This window comes from Vulpes lagopus, chromosome 7 (assembly GCF_018345385.1).
Source record: "Vulpes lagopus strain Blue_001 chromosome 7, ASM1834538v1, whole genome shotgun sequence".
Taxonomy (NCBI): Eukaryota; Metazoa; Chordata; class Mammalia; order Carnivora; family Canidae; genus Vulpes; species Vulpes lagopus.
In genome coordinates, this window is record NC_054830.1 from 5,414,311 (window position 1) to 5,436,667 (window position 22,357).

A 22,357-nucleotide genomic window follows, 5' to 3' on the forward strand; every position below is an offset into this window, starting at 1 on the left:
CACCCTAATCCAGGATGACCTCATCTTTTCTTGATGACGTCTGCCAAGATCCTATTTCCCCCAAACGGTCACACTCGGTGGTTCTGGGTGGACCCCAGCTTAGGGGGTGGTGAGCGTCCATCCGGTGCAGGACGATGGAGCAGGGATCACTGTTGGGCTTTTCTGGGGGAACAGGTGAGCCTGTTCTGGGTTCTAGGAAACAGAACTGGACAGACCCAAGCTTGGGCAGGCTGGGAGGAAGCCACAAACCTCTAGCTCTGGCCAGGAGATTGTCGGGACAGATCACATGTCACCCTTGGGCTGGACGCTGGGACTTAGGCACCTGCCCAGATCTCATGTACCTGAATCTGAGGTACATGTAGAATATGACAAGGTGGAAATCCACACCGGCCAAGGGGCCATTCTGATCACGATGCAGACAGAAGAGCAAGTGAGAGCCAGGGCAGGCACCTTGGGGAAGGTGACAAGGGGGCACTGCCTGAATGTCTGCCTGTGTCTGTCCTGTGTGCCTGGAGACACCTGGGCTGCCTGGCAGCCTCTCAGTTGCAGCCAACGGGATGCAACAAGCATGAGGTGCCCCGGAGGACCCCAAGGGTGATGGCATCAACTCTCTGGTAGCAGTGTGATGGGTCAGCAGGGAGCCCAACGGGGCCTTCCCCGTGGGCTTCTGAGTCCTCAAGGCTGAACCGGGCTCTGCTAGGAAATAGCAAAGGGAACAGCATATGCGAAGTTCTGGTGACAGGATGGAGCAGGGCCTCTCCAGACATATAATGAAATCGGTGTAAGGTGAGGGCGGGAGTTGACTGCCGGAGAGGTAGGGCCAGGGGGCAAAGGTCTCAAGGTCCAAAGTGAGGAGTCTACCTATTATGGTGAGGGCACGAGTGGTTGGTGGCACTCGTGTAGCCAAGAGATGAGAGAGGCTGCATCTCTGTGTCTCTGTGTTGGAAAATCACGCTGTCCAGGTGGATGGGCTGCCCGTAGCCCTTCCGGTGCTGGTCAAAGCAGAGGGAGGGAGAGGGACTAGTTATCGGGAGGCCACATGCAGGCTGGGCTGCGAGGGTTGGAGGAGGCGATGAGTGGGGACCAAGAAGAGGAGGAGGTGTCCTCCCCGGGAGTCTGCAGCCCCAGCACCCTCTGCCCTGTTCCTCCTTGCCCAGTGGACTACCAGATCCTGTGCGGAAACCAGGCCCCTGGCTTCGTCATTGACATCCACACTGGGAAGCCCCTTGGTGAGTGACCATGTCCCCATGTCCATCTGTCCCCAGAGCCTTGACCTCTCCGTTCCGTGCACCCCCACCCCATGCTCCGGCACTTCCAACTCCCCAGACTGGTCCAGGAGTCCTGTTGCCAAACACTTCTGCTTTATTTTTTTAAAAAAAGTATTTTTATTAAGTTGTCATTCATTTTTAAAAATTCTGATAAATACACATAACGTGAGATTTACCATCTCAACCATGTTTAAGTGTCCAGTTCAGTGGCATTGAGCAGATTCATGTGGTTGCACAGCCACCCCCACCACCCATCTCCAGAACCTTCCATCTCCCCACACAGAGACCCCATCCCCAGGAAGAACTGACCCCCCCACCCCCTGCCCCACTCCTGGCTCCCACCATCTCCTCTTTGTCCCTGTGGATGGGCCTCCTCTGGGGACCTCCTGGGAGTGGGGTCCTGCAGGAGGTGTCCTTATGGGTCTGGCTTTTTGTACTGAGCGAGATGTCTCCCAAGGTTCATCCGTGTTGCAACATGGGTCAGAACACTTCCGTTCTAAGCTAAGCAAGGTTTTGTTCGATTTGATCCTTGTGTGCCACATTTCAGCCGGTGGCGTTGAACTAAAGAACCCATTTCCAGGTGTTTTCCCCTCACGGGCATATTCTCCTTCTTTAAAACAAGCATGGCAAAAAAAAAAAATTAAAATTAAAAAATTAAAAAAAAAAGCATGGCAGAAAAAAGGGGGAGCACCTACGTGGCTCAGCAGTTCAGTGCCTGCCTTCGGCTCAGGTCATGGTCCCAGGGTCCTGGGATCGAGTCCTGCATCAGGCTCCCCTGCAGGGAGCCTGTTTCTCCCTCTGCCTATGTCTCTGCCTCTCTCTGTCATGAATAAATAAATAAAATCTTAAAAAAAAATAAAAATAAAATAAACAAGCACAGCACTTAAGATCTACTCCCCCTGCAGTCACCGTGTCCAACTGAAGTCCCCTTCACTCTCCCAAGATTCCCATGCTGTCCCAAGGATTTCTGGATCCTTCTTTGTGCATTTCAGTACATGTAGAGGTGCCTATTGAAAACGTATGGCACTGTTTTCTGAGGAGTTTGAAACTTTAAAATTCTCTAATTCCCTACACGTTGGCCTGCAACTCCTCTTTTTTTCAGCCAGCAACAGGTTGTGGAGATCCAGGCAGGTTACTGCTTGCCGTGCTATCCCTCTTGCCTTGCTTTATAGTATATGTACCGCATGTGGACCTGTCCTGGTCCCCTATGGCTGGACACTGGATTCCTTTTTTTTTTTTTTTTTAGGATTTTATTTTTTTATTTGAGAGAGAGAGAACAAGTGGTGGGGAAGGGCAGAGAGAGAAGCAGTCTCCTTGCTGAGCAGGGAGCCCGACTTGGGGCTCGATTCCAGGACCTCGGGATCATGACCTGAGCCGAAGGCAGACACTTAACCACCTGAGCCACCCAGGCGCCCCTGGATTCCCTTTTTATTTATTGATTTTTTGATTTTTTGATTTTTTGGATTCCCTTTTTATACAGTTGACCCTTGAACAGCATGAAGGTTAGGGGCACCAAACCCCGTACGGTCAAAAAATCTGCATAAAACTCTTGACTCCCCCAAAACCTAACTAGTAGTCTACTGGCAGCCAGAAGCCTTACTGAAAAGGCAAACTGTAGATTAACACAAATTTTACACATTGTGTGAATAGGAGGCTGCATTCCTAACAATAAAGTAAGCTAGCGTCAAGAAAACGTTAAGAAAATCATCGGGAAGCTACACCTAAGGAAAGTATTTATATTTTTATATAAAAAATAAATATAGATGCCTGAGTGGCCCCCTGCAATTCGCACCTGCGTTGTTTAAGTGTCAACTGTCTACATAACAGCTCTCCCGGGATCTAACTCACATCCACACACTCCGCCCGGCTCAGGTGCAATGCCGTGGTTCTTCGTGTGCTCACGGAGGGCTGCAGCCATCCCCGCAGTCTAAGTGAGAGCATCTGCATCACCCAAAAAGAAACCCGGTCCCCCGTGAGCAGTCACGCCCCTGACGACCGCTGTTCTCCTTCCAGTTTCTTGCTCCGCGTGGTCCCAGGACCCTCCACGCGGCTCCCTGCTCTACAGCAGACCCCTCGAGGCACAGGCAGCCTTGCTGGGCCGAGCCAGTGGGTTTGCAGTGGAGACACGCCCGCTCCCTCTGCTCTTTGCCCTTCGTCCCGCATCCCCATCTCTTCCCTGGTGTCAGAAAGATTTTGGCCACCGCAGAATTACTCAAGCAGGTGCTCGTCTGCGGCCAGACTGCATGGCCCCTTGGCTCAGTGTCCCCAGATGCTCCCTGGGGCTGGGCTGTCCTGCTGACGGCTGACGCCCTCCCCAGACATCGACGAGTGTGGAGAGATCCCGGCCATTTGTGCCAGTGGCATCTGCATCAACCAGATCGGGAGCTTCCGCTGCGAGTGCCCCACAGGCTTCAGCTACAACAGCGTCCTGCTGGTCTGCGAAGGTGCCGCCTGCCCGGCCTCCCCAGCCCTGGATGGGAAGCTGTTCCCCCACCCCGTGCTCTCTAGGCAAATCATTTCAGCGCCATAGGGCTCAGTTTCCCTTTCTGTACAATGGGGCTAATGCCTTTCCCACATAACTGCTCGCCCTCTAGTTCCGGCTTTTCCCAGAGAGACTCCCTGCTTTCAAAGGCTGGGGCAGGGTTTGGGGTTGGATTCCGGCAGGGGAGCCTCCACTGCACTCCTGCCCGTTGGCTGTGTCCCGCAGACATGAACGAGTGTGCCAGCGGGGAGAGCCCCTGCCAGCAGAATGCCGACTGCATCAATATCCCTGGCAGCTACCGCTGCGTGTGTGCCCGAGGGTACAAGCCATCGCCCGGCGGGGCTTGTGTGGGTGAGTGGGGACCCCAGCAGGGTGCAGGTAGGGGGCTGAGGGTGTGGGGTTTGGGGCAAAGCTAGGCCCTGTCCCCTGTGACTTGAGTAGGGCATGGCTCTGTCTGGGCCTTTCTCCGTGGCTGTGGGGTGCCACATCCATGGGGTGGTGGGGGTGCCGAGCACCTGTTGATGGGGATTGGGAGAGGAATGAGATCATGTGCTGGCAGCAGCTTGAATACGGAGCTTCCAGGCAGCTCTGGCTTCCCCATCACAGCACGGAAGGGCTCAGCAAACACAGTGTGTATGTATGTGTGTGTGTGTGTGTGTGTGTGTGTGTGTGTGGAGGTGGGGTCCCAGGGACGCCACACTGCCTGCCCTCCCCCAGGACGGAACGAGTGTCAGGAGATCCCAAACGTCTGTAGCCACGGTGACTGCGTGGACACAGAGGGTAGCTACACGTGCCTCTGTCACCGTGGCTTCCGGGCCTCAACGGACCAGACCCTGTGCATAGGTGAGAGTCCCTGCCTGCTTCCTCCCGGAGAGCCAGGCTGCGAAGTGGGGGAGAGGGGCACAGTCTACACCTCCCCTGGGGTGATGACAGTGCTTTCATCCACCTGGCTCACAGACAGACCAGGTTTGAGTCCGTGCACTTAAGGGTAAGTGGGGTAAATGCCTTATTCACCTCCTTAAGCCTAAGTTTGCAAAATAGCAATAAATAGTTGTGGGGCACTTCTTAGCCACACCCCCACACCCCCCACCCTGGGTGTCGCTGCCCATCCACTTGGCCAGGGCTAGATGCAGGGGAGGCAGGCTGGGTCCAGCCAGGCCTTCATTCCCTGCGCTGCCCGATGCCCTGGGTGAGCTGGATGGGGCTTGCGGGCTTTGCTCCGGCAGACGTCGACGAGTGTGACCGGCAGCCGTGCGGAAACGGGACCTGCAAGAACATAGTCGGCTCCTACACCTGCCTCTGCTTCCCCGGCTTTGTGGCAACGCACAGCGGAGATTGCGTGGGTGAGCCCCCTGGGCTGGCGGGAAAAGTGTGTCCTTGGCTTGTCTTGAGGGTCCCTCTCTGAAATAAAGGATCTGGCCTCAGGGATCCCTTCAGTAAAACAACCCCAACGGTTGGTGCTCCCTCTAAAAAATGCGTCAACCACAAAAGTTCCCACACCTCTTCAATTGTCAGCTGCCAGGGGGTCTCTCACACTCAGGTTGGTGGCAGCAGGTAGACAGTGCAAGGAGGGCGACAAAGATCTGGGTGATGCTTGCAGTCGAGTGCAGTGGTTGAAAGCATGCATTCCAGGGTCAGGCAGCGAGACTCCAAATCCTCGCTTTGGCACCTGCCAGCTTCGTGACCCCGGACAAGTCATCCACTCTCTAGGTTTCAGTTTCCTCCTCTTCAAAAAGGGAGATTAGTAGTAGTACCCACCTAATTTATACGAGACCAAATAGACTGTAATAACAAGGAATATTACCAGAAACAAAGAGAGATATCACATACTCAGGGGGCAGTTCTCTGAGAAGACATGACGACCATAAATTCATATGCATCTAACAACAGAGCTTCAAAACAGATGACATAAAAAATGGACAGAACTATAAAAAGAAACAGATAAGCCCACAGATATAGTTGGAGACTTCAACACTCCTCCCTCAATAAGAGAGGGACAAGGAGAAAATCAGTCAGGCTGGGGAAGATCTGAACCACACTGTCAATCACGTAAGACCTGGTCAGTATTTATAGAACATTCCAGAACACATGTCCTTCTCAAGTGCACATGGACATTTACCAGGAAAGCCCATAGCCTGGGCCATAAAACAAACCTTAACAAATTTAAAAGAATTGAAGTCACACAAAGCGGGTCCTCAGAATGTAAGGGGATTAGAAATGAGTCACAGAAGGACATCCAGAAAAATCCCCAAATATTTGGAAATTAAATAACATACTGCTATAGGGATCCCTGGGTGGCGCAGCGGTTTGGCGCCTGCCTTTGGCCCAGGGCGCGATCCTGGAGACCCGGGATCGAATCCCACATCGGGCTCCCGGTGCATGGAGCCTGCTTCTCCCTCTGCCTGTGTCTCTGCCTCTCTCTCTCTCTCTGTGACTATCATAAATAAATAAAGATTAAAAAAATAAAAAAAAAAAGATTTAAAACATACTGCTATAGAAGAATCCAGAGCACAAGGGAGAAATCATAAGGGAAATCAGAAAATATTTTGAATTTCTTAAAAAAAGGGGGGGGACGCCTGGGTGGCTCAGGGGTTGAGCATCTGCCTTTGACTCAGGGCATGATCCTGGAATACCGGGATTGTGCACCACATCGGGCTTACTGCGGGGAGCCTGCCTCTCCCTCTGCCTGTGTCTCTGCCTCTGTGTGTGTGTGTCTCTCATGAATAAATAAATACATAATCTAAAAAAAAAAAAGAAAAAGAAAATATTTTGAATTAGATGAAAATGAAAACAGCAAAATTTGTGGGGTTCAGCTAATGGAGTAGCCAGAGGCAAATTCATAGCATCAAGTGCTACGATACTGGCTGGGGCGCCTGAGTGGCTCAGTCGGTCAAGCGTCTGCCTTCCGCTCGGGTCATGGCCTCAGGGTTCCTGGATCGAGCCCCTCATTGGGTTCTCTGTTGAGCAGGGAATCTGCTTCTCCCTCTTATTCTCCTTCTGTGCTCTCTCGCTCTCTCTCAAATAAAAAAATTGTTTTAAAGTGTGACAATACTGGTATCTGCCTCCTTGGATAGTTAGTGCACAGAGCCTAGGACATGGGTATATGATAAATTAAAGTCACTACCATCAACGTCAGGTCATTGTGGGTGGAAGGGCAAGGGAGGCTCAGAGCCCCAGGACCGTGGGTGACCCCGCCTGCCCATACCCCCTCTGCAGACATGGATGAGTGCCGCACTCTGGCGGGGCAGGTGTGCCGATTTGGCCAGTGCCTCAACACAGCCGGCTCCTTCCACTGCCTCTGCCAGGATGGCTTCGAGCTCACGGCCGACGGGAAGAACTGCGTGGGTGAGTCCCGCCTTGCAGTGGGAGCCGTCTCTGCCAGCACTTGCTCCGAGTTTACCTGCGGTTGGTACTTCCAAGTCCTCACGGTTCCGTTTCGTAATCGTGCATTTATTTTAAGGTATAAAAAGAAAGAAAACTAGCGCGTCACACCCAGGCTTTCACAGGGTTTGTGGTGTAGGGGTAAGGCTGTCTTTAAAAACCTACCTTTTCTGAAGTGAGGGTGCTGAGACCCCTCCTCTTCCTCTCCACAGACACCAATGAGTGTTTCAGCCTCACAGGAACCTGCCTGCCAGGCACTTGCCAGAACCTCGAGGGCTCCTTCCGCTGCATCTGTCCTCCTGGCTTCCAGGTGCAGAATGACCGCTGTGTCGGTGAGTGTCCAGCCCCAACTCCCACTCTGGGGCTGGGGAGACATCTCCGGGCCTCTGTTTCCCCATCTGTAATATGGGAAGGCCAGCTGGGGTCATGGTGAGGGTGGAGGTGTACTCAGCACAGCACCCAACACGGCTCCATACACGATTACTGCTGTTAGGATCATTTTGGCCACTCTCTGGGGCCCATAGGCTTCCTCATGACTCCTATAAAAGGGGCATGGGTGTGGGGTCGTGGTGAATCTAGAACTCTTTACTCAATGAATGATGGTCAAGGACCAGTCTGGCCCGAGCTCCGCTGGTGTAATTGCGCATCTGGGTGACTTTGTACTGTGTTGGCTAACCTGGACCAGTCTGGCCTGAGCAGATGGGCTGGCCCGGGACCAGGTGCGCTAACCTCGATCGGCCTGGCCTGGCCTCCCCTGGTCTGCTCTCTCTGGGCTACCAGTTACCTGGAGCTAACCTCATCCAGCGTAAGCTAAGTGTATCCAATCTTGGTTAGCTTTGTACAAAGTTGGTCTCTAAAGAGGAACTTTCCAAAAATAAAAATAAAAATAAAGATGAACTTTCCCTGACCATGACCCCTGACCTGGAGATACCTTCTAGGAAAGACCCCCACCACCCCCACCACCACCACCACCACCACCACCACCACCACCACCAACTCACTCCGACACAACTCACCTGGTGCTCCAGCTCATGCTGAGTCCCAAGGGCACCTGTCCTGCCTCAGTTGCTGGACCCTCCCGGGCTCGGCCCCCGCTCTGTCTGCCCCTCCTGACAGCCGAGGCTGTCCCACTCTGGCGGAGGTCCTGCGTGCCCTCCACCCAGCTCATGTCCCTGCCCCTCCAGACATCGACGAGTGCTTGGAGGAGCCCAACCTCTGCCTCTTTGGCACCTGTACCAACAGCCCCGGGAGCTTTCAGTGCCTCTGCCCACCTGGCTTTGTCCTCTCGGACAATGGGCACCGTTGCTTTGGTGAGTGTGTGGCCCAAAGAAGCACACAGGGCTTAGAGAGGGAGAGAAGAGTCGGGTCACCCAGATACGGGGGGCTGCAGGTTCCTGTATGGATCTCCAAGAGCTCTGTCTGGGCTGAGATGCTTCTCTGCGTTAGTGGGGTTAGTCTAGTCCAGGCAACCTGTTGGCCAGACTCGTCACTTCTACAAAGGGCTATCCCGGTCCAGTCTGGGCTAACCTGGTCCCCTGGGCTTTGCTCGCCCTGTAGTGGCTGCAGTTGCCTTACCTGGGTTGGCTTCGTCTCCTGGTTAGCCTCCACCAGTCCGAGCCAGCCTCTTCTCTCCCAGGTTAGAGGCAACAGCGGGGGAGGGCAGGGTAACTCCACCAGTATTTGTTGTTCAGACCCTAACCTACCCTGGAGGACTTCTCAGGTTGATGAGAGGTCCGGGCTGAGGACCGGGGGCTCAAGACAAGGATTTGGGGTCCAAAGTCCCAGGTCCTCTGGCTCTCTAGGATCAGATGCTTCATCTCTCCACAAAGGGGCTACTGAGCCAGGAATAACCATGGCTGAGTTTGCTCTTCCTGCCTCGGGGGCACCCCCACAGCTGTGGATGTGGGGCGTTACTGGAAGGGGTGTCTGGGGGTCCAGCAGAAGCCCCGAGGACTGACCCGCATTGGCCCAGGGTGGGTCACACGTCCATCTTGGAGCCAGTCACCACGGTCAAGGGCCTGCACTTGGTTCTGATTGGCCATTGGTAGGGTCGGGGCACCCCGTTCTCGGGGACCGGGTGACCTTCAAATGTTTCCCCGGGGGTCGCCCCACAGACACGCGGCAGAGTTTCTGCTTCACCCATTTTGAGGCTGGGAAGTGCTCTGTGCCCAAAGCTTTCAACACCACCAAGACCCGGTGCTGTTGCAGCCAGAGGCCTGGCGAGGGCTGGGACGACCCCTGTGAGCTGTGTCCTCAGGAGGGCAGCGGTGAGCGCCCCGCCCCGCCTGTCTAGTCTCCCCTTGGGTTTTACCTGCCTGCCTGCATCCCTTTGGTTTCCTACACCCGCTCAGGGGGCTCCTGGGGGCTGCACTGGCTCCCAGCCCTCACCCCCTTCCCCTCTTGATGTCCAGCTGCCTTTCAGGAGCTCTGCCCCTTCGGCCATGGGGCCGTCCCAGGCCCGGATGACTCTCGGGAAGGTGAGCCCCTCACCCATGTGCTAAGGGCCCCTCCCGGCCACCACACCTGCCTCCCCGGCCACCCAGCCCTGTCTGTACTCTGCCCCCGTTCCCAAGTGTCAGGCTCCCTTCTTGGCCAGTGGGTGGCCCTGGACCGCACGGGGCCCCCCGGAGGGAAGGGAGGCAGCCTGGGTGTGGCTGGGTGTGACAGATGTCGTGCCTGCAACCCCTGCCTCCCGCAGACGTGAACGAGTGTGCGGAGAGCCCCAGCGTCTGCACCAACGGCCTCTGCGTCAACACCGATGGCTCGTTCCGCTGCGAATGTCCCTTTGGCTACAGCCTGGACTTCACGGGCATCCGCTGCATCGGTGCGTAACCAACTCGCGTCCTCTGGAAGGAGGGATTGGGGTGCCCACCCTGCATCCAGTGCAGAGGGCCACTGGACCTGGTCCTATGAAGCCAGGGGCATCATTTTTGGGGGTGCTCTCTGTGGGCCCTGACCACCCTCCCCTGACCCCAGACACAGACGAGTGCTCCGTCGGGCATCCCTGTGGCCAAGGCACCTGCACTAATGTCATCGGAGGCTTCGAGTGTGCCTGTGCTGATGGCTTTGAGCCTGGCCCCATGATGACCTGCGAGGGTAAGACCCTGCCCGCCCAGGAGCTGGGCTGTGCACTGGTTGGGGGGCCCCGCCGGGGGCTGGCCTGGGGGGCAGTGGGCGTGGACCCCAGAGGCCGACCGGCCCAGCTGGCCTCTGCCTTGGCCTCCCCAGACATCGACGAGTGCTCCCTGAACCCCCTGCTCTGCGCCTTCCGCTGCCGCAACACTGAGGGCTCCTATGTGTGCACCTGCCCAGCCGGCTACGCCCTGCGAGAGGACGGGGCCATGTGCCGAGGTAGGACGGGCAGGGGCAGGGGCAGCAGTGGGTGCTGGGCAGGCCCCAGGGCTCCCCATCCTGGAGAAGGCAGGGACATAAGAGCAGGGGTCTCCCGAGGGTGAGATGAAGTGAGCGGAGCCCTGAGGCCCGTGAGGTGCAGCGGGCGCCCTTCTGTGACAGGTGCTTCTGTTGAAAACGGGGTCCCGAGTCTAACAGGTCAGGTGGCCCCTCCAGAGCTGAGTAGGACAGTGAGGACAGCAACTGTGGCCCCCAGGGGAGGTGGCAATGTCTGGAGACAGTTCCTATTGTCACAGTTGGGTGCAGGATGGGGGTTGCTACAGGCATCAGGTGGCCAGGGATGCTGCTAAATACACCACAGAGCGTGGAATGGTGTCCCCCACGAGGGGTTCTTGGGGCCCAAATGTCCTTAGTGTCAAAGCTGAGACGCTCTGGGCTGGGACTTCGGCCCTCCAGGGCTCCTTTGGGGTTTGTGCTCCAGGGACCGTGGTGAACCGGACAGGTTCACAGACCCTGATGTGGGCAGGGGACGCGGGTGTGTGGACAGTCCTGACCCCTCAGCTCTCAAGACGCCTGGGCGGGCGTGGCGGGGGGTGGCTAGGCATGTGCAGTGCTGCGTGGACCTCACCCCAGCCCCAGGTGAGGCCCCAGAGGGAGGTGGGATCCAGGCCCCACAGCCCAGGGCCAGGCCATGGGGCGCCTGACCTTGGCCACCCTCTATCCCTGGTTATGCACAGACGTGGACGAGTGTGCGGACGGTCAGCAGGACTGCCACGAACGGGGCATGCTGTGTAAGAACCTCATCGGCACCTTTGCCTGCGTCTGCCCCCCAGGCCTGCGGCCGCAGTCCAACTCCAGGGACGGCTGCACAGGTATGGGGGTGCTTTGGGGGTGCAGGGACCCCCCCGGGGCGGGGAGGGAAGTCAAAGCAAGAGAATGCGGCGGGAGGGGACTCTCCAGGGCAAAGGGAGGCTGGCTCGGGGAGGTCTGGCCTCCCCGGCACCCTGCCTCATCCCTCCCACCGCAGATGAGGATGAATGTCACACCCAGCCCAGCCTGTGTGCCAACGGTCGTTGTGTCAACACCGTGGGCAGCTTCCAGTGTGACTGCGACGAGGGCTTCCAGCTCAGCCCTGCCGGCACTGAGTGCCAGGGTGAGTGTGGCCAGGCACGGCGGGCACAGCCACCCCCACTTGCCAAGGAGTTCCGAAGCCAAGCCCCCCACACAGCTCACCCCAGAGCCAGCTCAGCCTCTTGCCCCACAAGCCCTGTCTCCGCGATGCCCCAGCGCCAGGCAGGGCCACAGGCCAGGCCCCTGGAGTCACCAGCAGCCTCCTCTGCACCCCGTCCTGTCCTCTCTGCTTCCCACCGGCCCTGGGTATTGTCCCTCTGCTCTGTCCCCACTGTCCGGCATACCAGCACCCCGTGCCCCCTCCCCGGTGTTCCCTGGCTCCCCCGCTGCCCTTTGACCTCAGGCAGCCGCCCGGCTCTGCAGCCACAGGGCCTGTCTCTGACCCCGAGAGGGCATCTAGCAGGGCCGGGTGACGGTGGTTTGGAGGATTTCACCCCAGGGCCCCGCAGAGCCGTGTCAGAGACATGTGGGAGCCCTCGGGAGACAATCAGTGCCGCCGGACGCCAGGGGCCAGGGGCCCTGGACGGCGTGTTTCTCCCGCCCACCACCCCCCACACGTCCTTCGCAGATGTCCGGCAGGGGCCCTGCTTCTCCGAGGTGCTGCAGGCCGTGTGCCAGGCTCCGTCGAGCAGCGGGGAGGCCGTCACGAGGGCCCAGTGCTGCTGTGGGGGCGGCCGGGCCTGGGGGCCCCGCTGCGAGCTCTGTCCCCTGCCCGGCACCTCTGTCCACAGGGCCCTGTGCCCGCACGGCTCGGGCTACACCGCCGAAGGCCAAGGTGAGGGGGGAGTTTGTTCACGGTCGTGTCCTGTCCCAGAGGGTGCTAGAGTGTGCGCACCGTGTGCACCTCTGTGCAGGCTGGCGTGTGCACACCAGTGTGAACCAGAGCCCATTCGTTCCTGCGTGTGCATGAACTTGGGTGAAGGGGTGAGCAGGTGTGCGAGCCGGTGTGCGTCCTCCTTGTGTGTGAGCGTGTTAGTGAGCATGTGTTGTGTGTGTGTGCCAGTGAGGGGAGGGGCTGGTGTGTGTTTTGTGCGTGCTGGCTGCATGAGGGGTACATGCCACGTGGCTGAGGGGGACTGAGCCCACCTGCGTGTTTTGGAATCTAGCAAGTGTGTCCACCAGGGTAGGTGCGTGTGTGAGGGAGAGTGAGTGTCTCTCTGCATGAGTGCGTCTCATCCAGCGTGTCAGTGGGGGTGAGACAGGTCATCCCAAGTGAGCCGCCATGACATCAAGGACTGAGGAGGAAGTGCCTTTGTGAGGCTGTGTCTGGGGGGACAGAGGAGCCCGTGAGCGTGTGTCCTTGTGATTCTGTGCGTCACTGTGTGACTGGTGTGCAGTGCGTGTGTATCTCTGTCTGTGCTTCCACGCCTGTGCATGGGTGCCCTGGTGGGACTGTGGGGAGGGTGTCCCCCCTCCCTGCCTGGCAGGTGTTCTCTCTACATAGTGGAAGGAGCTTTGCTAGTGTGTTCTGCCGGGAGAGCTAGGACTCACACCCAAGGGTGGGGGCTGCGAGGTCAGGAAGGGGAAGTCGAGGCTGGCCTTGCCCCATGCAGAGGGCTGGTGGGCAGGAGGGTGGAGGTGTGCCCCAGTGACCCGAGGCAGCCGGCGTGGCTGAGCCCCGCTTATCCCCAGATGTGGACGAGTGTCGCATGCTCGCTCACCTGTGCCCCCACGGCGAGTGCATCAACAGCCTTGGCTCCTTCCGCTGTCGCTGCCAGGCGGGGTACACGCCGGACGCTGCTGCCACAGCCTGCCTGGGTGAGCCTCCCCACCCCCATCCCTGGCCCGGCCCCGCCCCCTTTGTGCAGCCTGCAAAACTGGAACAGAGCATCCCTGGTCCTGCCCCTGCCCCTACCCTACCTGGGCAACTCTCCTCCTGTTATTTTGTGCCTCCTAAGATTTTCAGTTACACTGGGTCAGAGAGGTTCATCCAGGTGAGGGGTCAGCAAGCCCCCGCTCAGGGGCCTAGTCTGGCCCTCCACTTGTTCTTGTTAATAAAGTTTTATTGGCACATGGCCCTGCCTACTTGTTTTCCTTCCCTCTGCGGCTGCTTTCCTGCCACAAAGGCCAAGTTGAGTAGTTTGAACTGAAACCACGTGGTCCACAAAGCCAAACGTGTCTATTCTCTGGCCTTTTACGGAAAAAGTGCCAACTCCTCATGGAAGCCCACAGAGTCTGATTGGTTAGGGCGTGGGAAGGAGGCTGCGGCGGGGCCTGAGTGGAGACCGCAGGCCCTGAGCCTCTGGGAACATCTGTCTGACCCCCTGCATGCTGCCGACCCTCCAGATGTGGATGAGTGTGCCCAGGCCCCCACGCCGTGTGCCTTCATCTGCAAAAACACCGAGGGCAGCTTCCTGTGCGCCTGCCCCCGAGGCTACCTGCTGGAGGAGGATGGCAGGACCTGCAGAGGTGATGTCCCCCCCAGGCCCTGTGGGGCTCCGGCCCCCCAGGGATGCCCCAGGCGCGTCCCCAGATGCTCACCCCCTCCCCACTGCGTGGCGTCGGACACCATCCCTGGGGTCTTTCCCCTGGGAAGCCCCCAGCCCCGGGAGGCCCTGCCCTGAGCCCGCGGGGACCGTCTGTGCCGCAGACCTGGACGAGTGCTCCTCCAGGCAACATAACTGCCAGTTCTTCTGCGTCAACACCATCGGCTCCTTCACCTGCCACTGTCCCCCCGGCTTCACTCAGCACCGCCAGGCCTGCCTTGGTGAGTCCCCTCCCCGCTCCCAGCAGCTGGCACGTGGCACTGGCCTTCACTAGTTTCCCAAATAAGTAGCAAGTGCCTGGCATGTGCCAGACATCAGGGACACAGGGGTGATCAGAACAAAGTCCTTGCTCTGTTGGTGCTCATGTCCTGGTAGCAATCTCCTTCCTTACCCTGGGGACATGGGGCCCTGCCCTGAGGACTCCCTCTGACCTTGGCCCAGGATACCTACCTTTGTCCCTGCTGGGTCTCTCTCCTAGGGTCTCTCCAGGGTGCTCCCGAAAGCCCAGGGGCTCACAGGGTCCAGAGGGGGAGTTGGTTCAGAAGCCAAGGCTACAGGGGCATCAACCACTCCCATCGCTTTTTAGTGTCTGGTGGCCTCAGAGAACCAGATCTCCTCTGAGGGCCAAGCACAGCCACGGGTGGCCCCACTCAGGCTCCCACTAACCCACTCAGTCAGTACTTCCTGAGACCTACTGTGCACTAGGCAGGGCTCTAGGCCAAAGGTCTGCAGACTCCAACCCCTAGGTCGGGCCCAGCCCCCTACTTGCTTTTTGTTAATAAAGTTTTATTGGTACACAGTCACGGCCATTCGTTCACATAGGGTCTGTGGCTGCTTTTGCGCTACAACAGCAGAGCCAGAGCCAAGTAGTTGGAACAAAGTCACACATATTTCCTAGCTGTCCCTTTCTACTTTTTTTTTTTTTTAAGATTTTATCTATTTATTCCTGAGAGACACAGAGGGAGAGGGAGGCAGAGACACAGGCAGAGGGAGAAGCAGCCTCCATGCAGGAAGCCCAATGTGGGACCCGATCCTGGGACTCCAGGGCCGAAGGCAGGCGCTAAACCACTGAGCCACCCAGAGATCCCCTAGCTGTCCCTTTCTAGAAGCCATTTGCCTTGCCCTCTAGCAAGAGGCAAGCTTGCTATTGTCGCGGACAGTCACCGCCAGCAGGGAATCCAGACAGAAGCAGACAACAAGGTTACACTATAGCGTGTTGGAAGGTGACGTGTGGCGTGACAGAAAGAAAAACTAAAGCGGAGCAACGAGATTGGGAAGGCTGCAATTTTTCACCCCGGGATCAGGAGAAGCCTCATCAAAAGAGACATTTTACAAAGGGCTGAAGGAAGTGAGGAAGCGAGCGGTGTGTCCATGTGGGGAAGAGCCTTCTGAGCCTTGAAACGAGATGCGTTTCCCTTTTTCTGCGCAGTAAAGTTATTTACCCTGTCTCCGAAGAGGAGCACATCTAACGTGGCATTGGCACGTGTGCACTCACCCCATGCACCCGGCCAGCTCACGTGGGTCTCCTCTCCCACAGATCGAAGGCTCCAGATCACCCATAAGGAACACCTGCATAGCCTGCACTCCTCGTGGGTGGGCTTGGGCTAACTAGCTCAGAGGTCGGCAAATTTTTTCTATAAAAGGGCCAACAGTAGATATTTTCGGGCTTGCGATTCATGCAGCCTTTGTTGAAAATCCTCAGCCTTGCATTCGTAGATCAAAAGCAGCCATAGACAGTGCATCATCATAAATGAATGCGCGTAGCCACGTGCCAATAAAATTTATTTACGAAAAACAGCCAATGGGCCAGACTTGGGTCTCAGGGCCTCTGTTCGCTGATGACTGAACCAGAAGATCAAACTGACAGGACCACCGGAGGCACCCGGCCACCTGACGCTTGGTTTGCTTTGCTGCGTGCAAGGGAAAGAAACCACAGTAGAGCCAGATGCTGGTCTCTGTGGCCCCTCAAAGGACAGCTCAGACAGGAGGGATGAACCCATGAGCAGATACAGGACCCCTCTGGCTTAGAAGCCGCACGCCAGTGTTTTGTACCCAAGAGAGATTTCAGGAGGTCCCCAACGGGAAGTGTCTAGTGTCAGGAATCTTCATACTCTAGAAGGCCAAAGCTAGGGTCACCCGCCAGGAATGTGTGGTGCACCCCCCCGCCCCCCCGCAAGCCCCAGCGTGGGCCGTTACCACCATAGCAACGTTGTGGGGTAACCAGCCTTGTCTCTGCTTGCCCGGCTGGAACAGAACACCCTAGACCGGGGCGCTTAAGCAACGACACGTAGCGCTCACAGTTCGGGAGGCTGCAAGGCCAAGGTCAGGGGGCCAGGACGGTGGGTTTCCGGTAAGGGCTCTCCTCTTGGCTTGCAGACAGCTGCCCTCCGCTGTGTGCTCACATGGCAGAGAGCGCACAAGCTCTCTGGTGTCTCTTCTTACAAGGGCATTCACGCCATCCTCAGGGCCTCACCCTCAAGAGCTCCCCTAAACTTGCTCTAAAGCACCTCCCAAAGGTGCCGCCTCCAAATACCATCACTGTGCGGTTAGGGCTTCAACATACGAATTTGCGAGGCCTTCGAAGGGGGGGGGGCGCCCACATTCCATCGATAACTCGGGTCGACATCTCATGATTATTGAGTTTCCAGGAGGACAGAGGGCACTGGTAACCCCAGGAAAGGGGTTTTTGTTCATCTTTTACTCCTGTGCTCGGTGCCATCCCAAGTCCTTTATGCGATGACGTCAATGTCACGGAAACGCAGCCAGGAGAAGCCGTAGCTGGGGCAGCAGGCCCGCAGAGGGCCAGTCAGCCCCCCCACCCCCACCCCCTCCACTCACACAGCTCTGGAGGCGGGCAGGAGCGATTCAGACGTGAAGTCCTCAATGTGCGTCATCTCACCCATTCAGGGCAGTTCCGTGAGGCGGGGACAGTTACGGATCTCATTTCACAGAAGGGGAAACCGAGGCACAGAGAGAATCAGTGACTTGCCCAAAGCCACACCATCCATCAGGCAATGGGCCAGACACAAATCCCCTAACCGCCAGGCCGTCCTGCCCATTCTGTGTCCCCTGCAGACAATGACGAGTGCTTGGCTCAGCCTGGCCCGTGTGGCCCTCGCGGGCGCTGCCACAACACGCCAGGCAGCTTCAGTTGCGAGTGCCACCAAGGCTTCGCCCCGGACAGCTCAGGCCGTGGCTGTGAAGGTAGAGCTGGGCTTTGGGTGGGGTCCAGACCCCCGGCTGCGCTCCAGGGTGGGGGGCCGCCCGGCGAGCCCGCTGGCCCTGTCTGTGTCTCACAGACGTGGACGAGTGTGACGGGCCCCATCGCTGCCAGCACGGCTGTCAGAATGAGCTGGGGGGCTACCGCTGTGGCTGCCCCCAGGGCTTCACCCCGCACTCCCAGTGGAGCCAGTGTGTGGGTGAGTGTCCAGGACTGGGAGGTACCGGGGGCGGGGGCAGGCGGCGGGCATCAGAATCTGTCGGGGCAGGCAACTGGGATCCACTCCCACCCAGGACCCCGTGACAGGCACAACTACCTAGAGGACAGATGGGCCGGCCTGGGAGGTAGTGCGTCCCCCAGCCCACTGCTGGGGAGTCCGGGGGCCGCAGGGCAATGGCAAAGTTCAAGTCCGGTTTGTAGGGAGTGGTGGCCCGGAGGGCTCAGCTGCGAAGGATTCTGAGTCAGCGCCAGGATCGATCAGCGATGCCTGCCATGAGCGTGGCAGTGGGCAACGGGAGCGTGCGTGCCCATCTTTGCCACGGCCGTTGCAGAGGCCCTCAGCCTGGGGGACTGGCCTTCTGCACCCCGTCTTCTCCATCGCATGCTTCTCTTTGTGCTCCGGGCCCTCCCGAGGGCAGCCTCATCCATACCACCTCTCTCTGCTCCTCCCCTGCAGTCTGGCTTTCACTCTCTGCCCCTGTGGGGCCTGCTCTCTGGAGACCTCCCCCCCTCCCCTGCCCCGGGCACCACCGCTGCCTGCTGCTCCCGGACACCCTCCTCCCTCCGCCTCTCTGGGGCAGCTGTCCCTGCCCTCCAGCCGCCTCTCTGACACCACCTTCTCTCTGGTCCCTCCTCCTGCCCCGATGGTGGGTCCAAGGCTAAGTTGTCCGTCTTTCCCTTGCCCTCTGGCGTCTGGCCCCCGGGGAGGGGACCACCAGACCTTGGCCTCCACGCCCGTCCCTTCTGGTGGGCAGGCCTCCCCTGCTGCACACTCATCCCTCCCTCCGTCAGCTCTGGCTTGCCTGGGACACGCCTTGCATCAGGCCCTGAGGCTGCAGAAGTGGGCCAAGCAGCAGACGCCAGCCCTGCTCTTGGGGTGTCTACCCTAGTGGCCGGGACAGGGGTTAATCAGGCCAGTCGTTCTCATCGGGGAATGGTTCTGCCCCTTTGGGGACACGTTGAAGTATCTTGGAGACATTCTGCTCATCACGACGGGGAGGGGGGGTGCTCCAGGCACTGAGTGAGTGTGGGCCAAGGATGCCACGCAATGTTGAATGGTACACAGGACAGCCCCCACCATAGAATGACCCGGTCCCAAATGTCACTAGTGCCAAGTAAGAAACCGCGTTCCAGATCGTCCCACCATTTCAGATTTCTGGGAAGTTTGGAGAAATGCTTTGAAGGACAACTATAAGGCTGGGGGAGTAAAGGAGTGTAGGGGGAGAAGCCGACCTAGTCCGCCCTAGACCCCCCCAGGCTGGTGGAGAACCTGATGGAGGTTGATGATGACCCAGGGCTCTGAAGGAGGAGCCGGAGTTAACTGAGCGTGGACTGAGCTGCGGGAAGGGGCTCTGGGGGTGCAAAGGCCACCCTCCTGCACCCCACGTTTTCTCTCTGTGGCTCTCTCCCACTCAACAGACGAAAACGAGTGTGTGCTGTCACCTACGGCCTGCGGCAGCGCCTCCTGCCACAACACGCTGGGTGGCTTCCGCTGCGTCTGCCCCTCTGGCTTTGACTTTGACCAGGCCCTGGGGGGCTGCCAGGATGTAGACGAGTGTGCCGCACGGGGCGGCCCCTGTAGCTACGGCTGCGCCAACACCCCTGGCGGCTTCCTGTGCGGCTGCCCCCAAGGCTACTTCCGGGCTGGGCAAGGGTAAGGGGCTTGAGCAGGGCGGCCACGGGTTCCCAAACCCTGCGAGAGCACGCACACACACACATGAACCCATGTACTCATGCATTTACACACATGTGCCCAGAGACCTGAGCACAGAGCCTCACGGCACTTGTATCGGTGCACACTCAGGCTCACACCCCAATTTGGTGTCATGGCCTTCATGGTATTCCTGTATACTTGCAGGTGCACAGTGGTAGATGCACACTTCTCTGCAATACCCTTGAGCACATGCACGACTCACACCTATGCCAACACGCCTGGGCACCCTTAGGCACTCTCAGTGGGCATGCATCCGCATCCTGGGGTGCCTGCAGGTTCACATCTGTGCCCAGTAAGCTAAGGGGTTCATGCACATATACACACATCTCTTGTGTCGGTGCATGCAAAGGCACACCTGCTCATTTACACGCCAGCACCCGTCCCCACAAGCAGTGTGGCTCTGAATGGAGAGTGGGGGTCGGAGAGGGTGGCTGGGGAGACCCCACCAGCCTGCCCCTGAAGACCCACCACCCCTTGTCCTGGCCCAGGCACTGTGTCTCTGGCTTGGGCTTCAGCCCCAGACCCCAGGAGACCCCGGATGAGGAAGAGCTGCTCTCATCCGAAGCCTGCTATGAATGCAAGATCAATGGCCTCCCTGCTCGTGACCGGCCACGACGCAGCACCCATGGTGACCACCAGGTGGGGCAGAATGAAGGCAGGAGTGAGACAGGAATGGTGGGTCTGAGGAGCTCTCATTATTAACGAAATATGAGTCTATTACTTTGCCTTCTTTTCCTTATTACTTTTGCTTTTTTTCCCTTTTCCTGGAAAAGAGTGGCCGTATCTGTAACCCCATCGTTACCACTGTTTTCTGTAAGCTGTGTCTGTAGTGAGTGAATGCAGTGGTTGTGGGGGGTCCTGGGATGGGCGCCCCCCCCAGCGAATCTGGGCTGAGGTGGGCTGGCCCTGGGGCTTTGCCTGCAATACCCACGAACTGCCAGCAGGTGTCAGCAAGAGCACACGTCTGAGCAACACTCCCTGGGGCCAGGGCCTAGGCCCTAGAACCCAGGGGCAGGGTAAGAGGAAGAGCTTTCACAGGAGCCCAAACACCAAGCACTCCTCACCATGTAAATGAGGCAGGGAACAAACCCAGCCCTGCCCAGAGCCAAGGAGAAAACAGATCACCTCCTGTAGGACTGGCTACGTCACCCAGCCTGTCACCCAGCCCGTCACCCAGGCTGGGGCCGGCCTGCCATTGAGGCCACTGGCTTATTCAGGGCCCTGTCTGGCTGCCAGGACCAGGAGCGCACTCAGAGCCGCTCGCATAAAGAGGGGTTTGTCATCTACACACAGGGTGCTCTCAAAGAGCCCAGATGCAGGAAGCGTAGTAACCCACCCCCTCCCCCACCCCGGGAACCGGAAAGCTATCGAGCAGCTCCTCTGGTCTCTCTCACTGTGTAGGCCTGAGCATCTACCTGCCCATCTTTGCTTTCCACTGGGGGACCAGCCTCCACCATCCTCATGCCTCTGTCTGTGGCCCAAGCTGAGGCTCGGCCTGCAGATGGAGGCCTAGACAGAAGTCAGGGCAGAGAGGGTTCCAGATTGTCCTCCACTTGAGAGACTGGCTGAAATCTCCCCTTGGCCGTGACCCCGTGGCCCCTACCCACTGCATTCCCATCCTCCCCGCGTGACCATCACCTGCCTGGTCTTTGCCCACAGGTGAGCCTGGCCAGCCTTGACTCCGAGGCCCCGCTGACCTTGGGCCTGAACCTCTCCCGCCTGAGCCCCGCTGGGCACATCCTGGAGCTGCGGCCAGCACTGGAGAGCCTGGGAGGACGGGTCCACTATGTCATCGCCCGTGGCAACGGGCCAGGTTTCTTCCGCATGCATCACCTCCAGGGCCTCAGCTCCCTGCAGCTGGGGCGTCGCAGGCCCGGGCCTGGAACCTACCGGCTGGAGGTGGTGAGCGTGGCAGGGCCCTGGGGCACCTGGCCGGAGGGGCAGCGGGTGCCCAGCGGCGGGGCCTTGCGGCTAAAGGTACAGCTGCAGCTGCTGTAGCTGAAAGGAGCCCGCACCTGCCACCGGACCCAGGTCCCTCCCGCAGCCCCCTCTCTGGACTTCCTGCTCAGGCACTGCCCCATCCTTGCCTCTTCCGGCGGGATTTTGGGGAAACTGAGGTCACTCCGCTCGCTGCACATCTGGTGTGGAGGTGTGCCCCAGGGCCCCTACTCCTCCTCCCCTCCAGAGTGCCAGATTCTGGAGTGGAGGGACTGATCCCACCGGCAATGGGATCGCTGACCAGGTGGAACCCCAAAACTCAGGAAGAGTAACATACGATTCTGCGACCTCAGGCGAACCCAGCCGCTGCCCAGGGGGACCCCGACCTTCAGTCTTCCCTGGAGACCGCCGGAAGCTGCAGCATGCACCTTCCCCCGCCAACCAGGGGCAAGGAGGGGCCTGAGATTCCCTAAATCTTGTCAATCTCAGGCGTTCACTTCTGCACTGCGCCGTGGCTCTTCCGCAGGGGCCAGTGGGCCCCGGGAACGGGCGGCTGGGTGGGCCTGGGGCTGGACCCTCCGAGCCAAAGAGCCCGTGGGGCCCCGGCTGGGGTTGGTGACACACAGTCATTCCCCAGGCCCCTGGTCAGGTGGGCTAGGATGCCAGGGTGCTTTTATATCAGAAGCAGAGACGACAATAAAGTTATTTTGGGTTACGTCGGCCTCTTTGGCGTATTCTGGAAGTCAGGAGACGCTGCCATCAGCAGGGCCAGGTTGGGCCCCTGGGTCAGGGAGCAAGAGGCCTCAGGGGTGGGAGCTTTGGAAGGCTGGACTTTAGCCCGGGGCTCTGAGGAGAAAGCGGGCAGGTAAGACACAGGTGAAGGTCACCTTCCACCTGAGGAGGTGGGGGACACGGTCCCAGGGTGCAGGCGGGTTCTGCGGACTTGCCACCCATGAGTGGCACAGAGCCAGGCTGCGGGTGGCCACCACCGCAAGCCCTCGTGGGTCTGCTAGTACTGACGACAACGACAACAGCTCTCAGCTCTTGCTGCCTGACCACACACGACGTGCCAGGTCACCATTCCTGCCGAACTGGTTTAGTTGTCATCGCAACGGTGGGGAATAGGGGCTGGTATGCTCATCCCCACTTTACAGACTGGAGAACCAG

At 58.6% G+C, this 22,357-nt stretch overlaps 1 protein-coding gene across 6 annotated transcripts in view; it reads left to right on the forward strand.

Moving 5' to 3' along the window:
• FBN3 (fibrillin 3) overlaps positions 1-21,889 on the forward strand; it is a 54,679-nt gene extending 32,790 nt beyond the window's left edge. For 4 of the 6 annotated variants that reach the window (XM_041764601.1, XM_041764606.1, XM_041764605.1 and 1 more), the window contains 24 exons: positions 1,158-1,229; positions 3,587-3,712; positions 3,976-4,101; positions 4,468-4,593; positions 4,977-5,093; positions 6,967-7,095; positions 7,344-7,463; positions 8,316-8,441; positions 9,246-9,398; positions 9,543-9,608; positions 9,830-9,955; positions 10,108-10,227; positions 10,360-10,482; positions 11,220-11,354; positions 11,510-11,635; positions 12,182-12,388; positions 13,246-13,371; positions 13,900-14,022; positions 14,204-14,320; positions 17,175-17,303; positions 17,399-17,518; positions 18,958-19,192; positions 19,741-19,927; positions 20,912-21,889. In XM_041764601.1, the coding sequence (XP_041620535.1) occupies positions 1,158-1,229; positions 3,587-3,712; positions 3,976-4,101; positions 4,468-4,593; positions 4,977-5,093; positions 6,967-7,095; positions 7,344-7,463; positions 8,316-8,441; positions 9,246-9,398; positions 9,543-9,608; positions 9,830-9,955; positions 10,108-10,227; positions 10,360-10,482; positions 11,220-11,354; positions 11,510-11,635; positions 12,182-12,388; positions 13,246-13,371; positions 13,900-14,022; positions 14,204-14,320; positions 17,175-17,303; positions 17,399-17,518; positions 18,958-19,192; positions 19,741-19,927; positions 20,912-21,250 (3,374 nt within the window). In that variant the 3' untranslated portion in view covers positions 21,251-21,889. Of the gene's footprint in view, positions 1-1,157; positions 1,230-3,586; positions 3,713-3,975; positions 4,102-4,467; positions 4,594-4,976; positions 5,094-6,966; positions 7,096-7,343; positions 7,464-8,315; positions 8,442-9,245; positions 9,399-9,542; positions 9,609-9,829; positions 9,956-10,107; positions 10,228-10,359; positions 10,483-11,219; positions 11,355-11,509; positions 11,636-12,181; positions 12,389-13,245; positions 13,372-13,899; positions 14,023-14,203; positions 14,321-15,259; positions 15,660-17,174; positions 17,304-17,398; positions 17,519-18,957; positions 19,193-19,740; positions 19,928-20,911 lie in introns of those variants that run through there. The other 2 variants (XM_041764602.1, XM_041764603.1) reach the window with 2 other exon arrangements.
• The last annotated feature ends 468 nt before the right edge of the window (positions 21,890-22,357 follow it).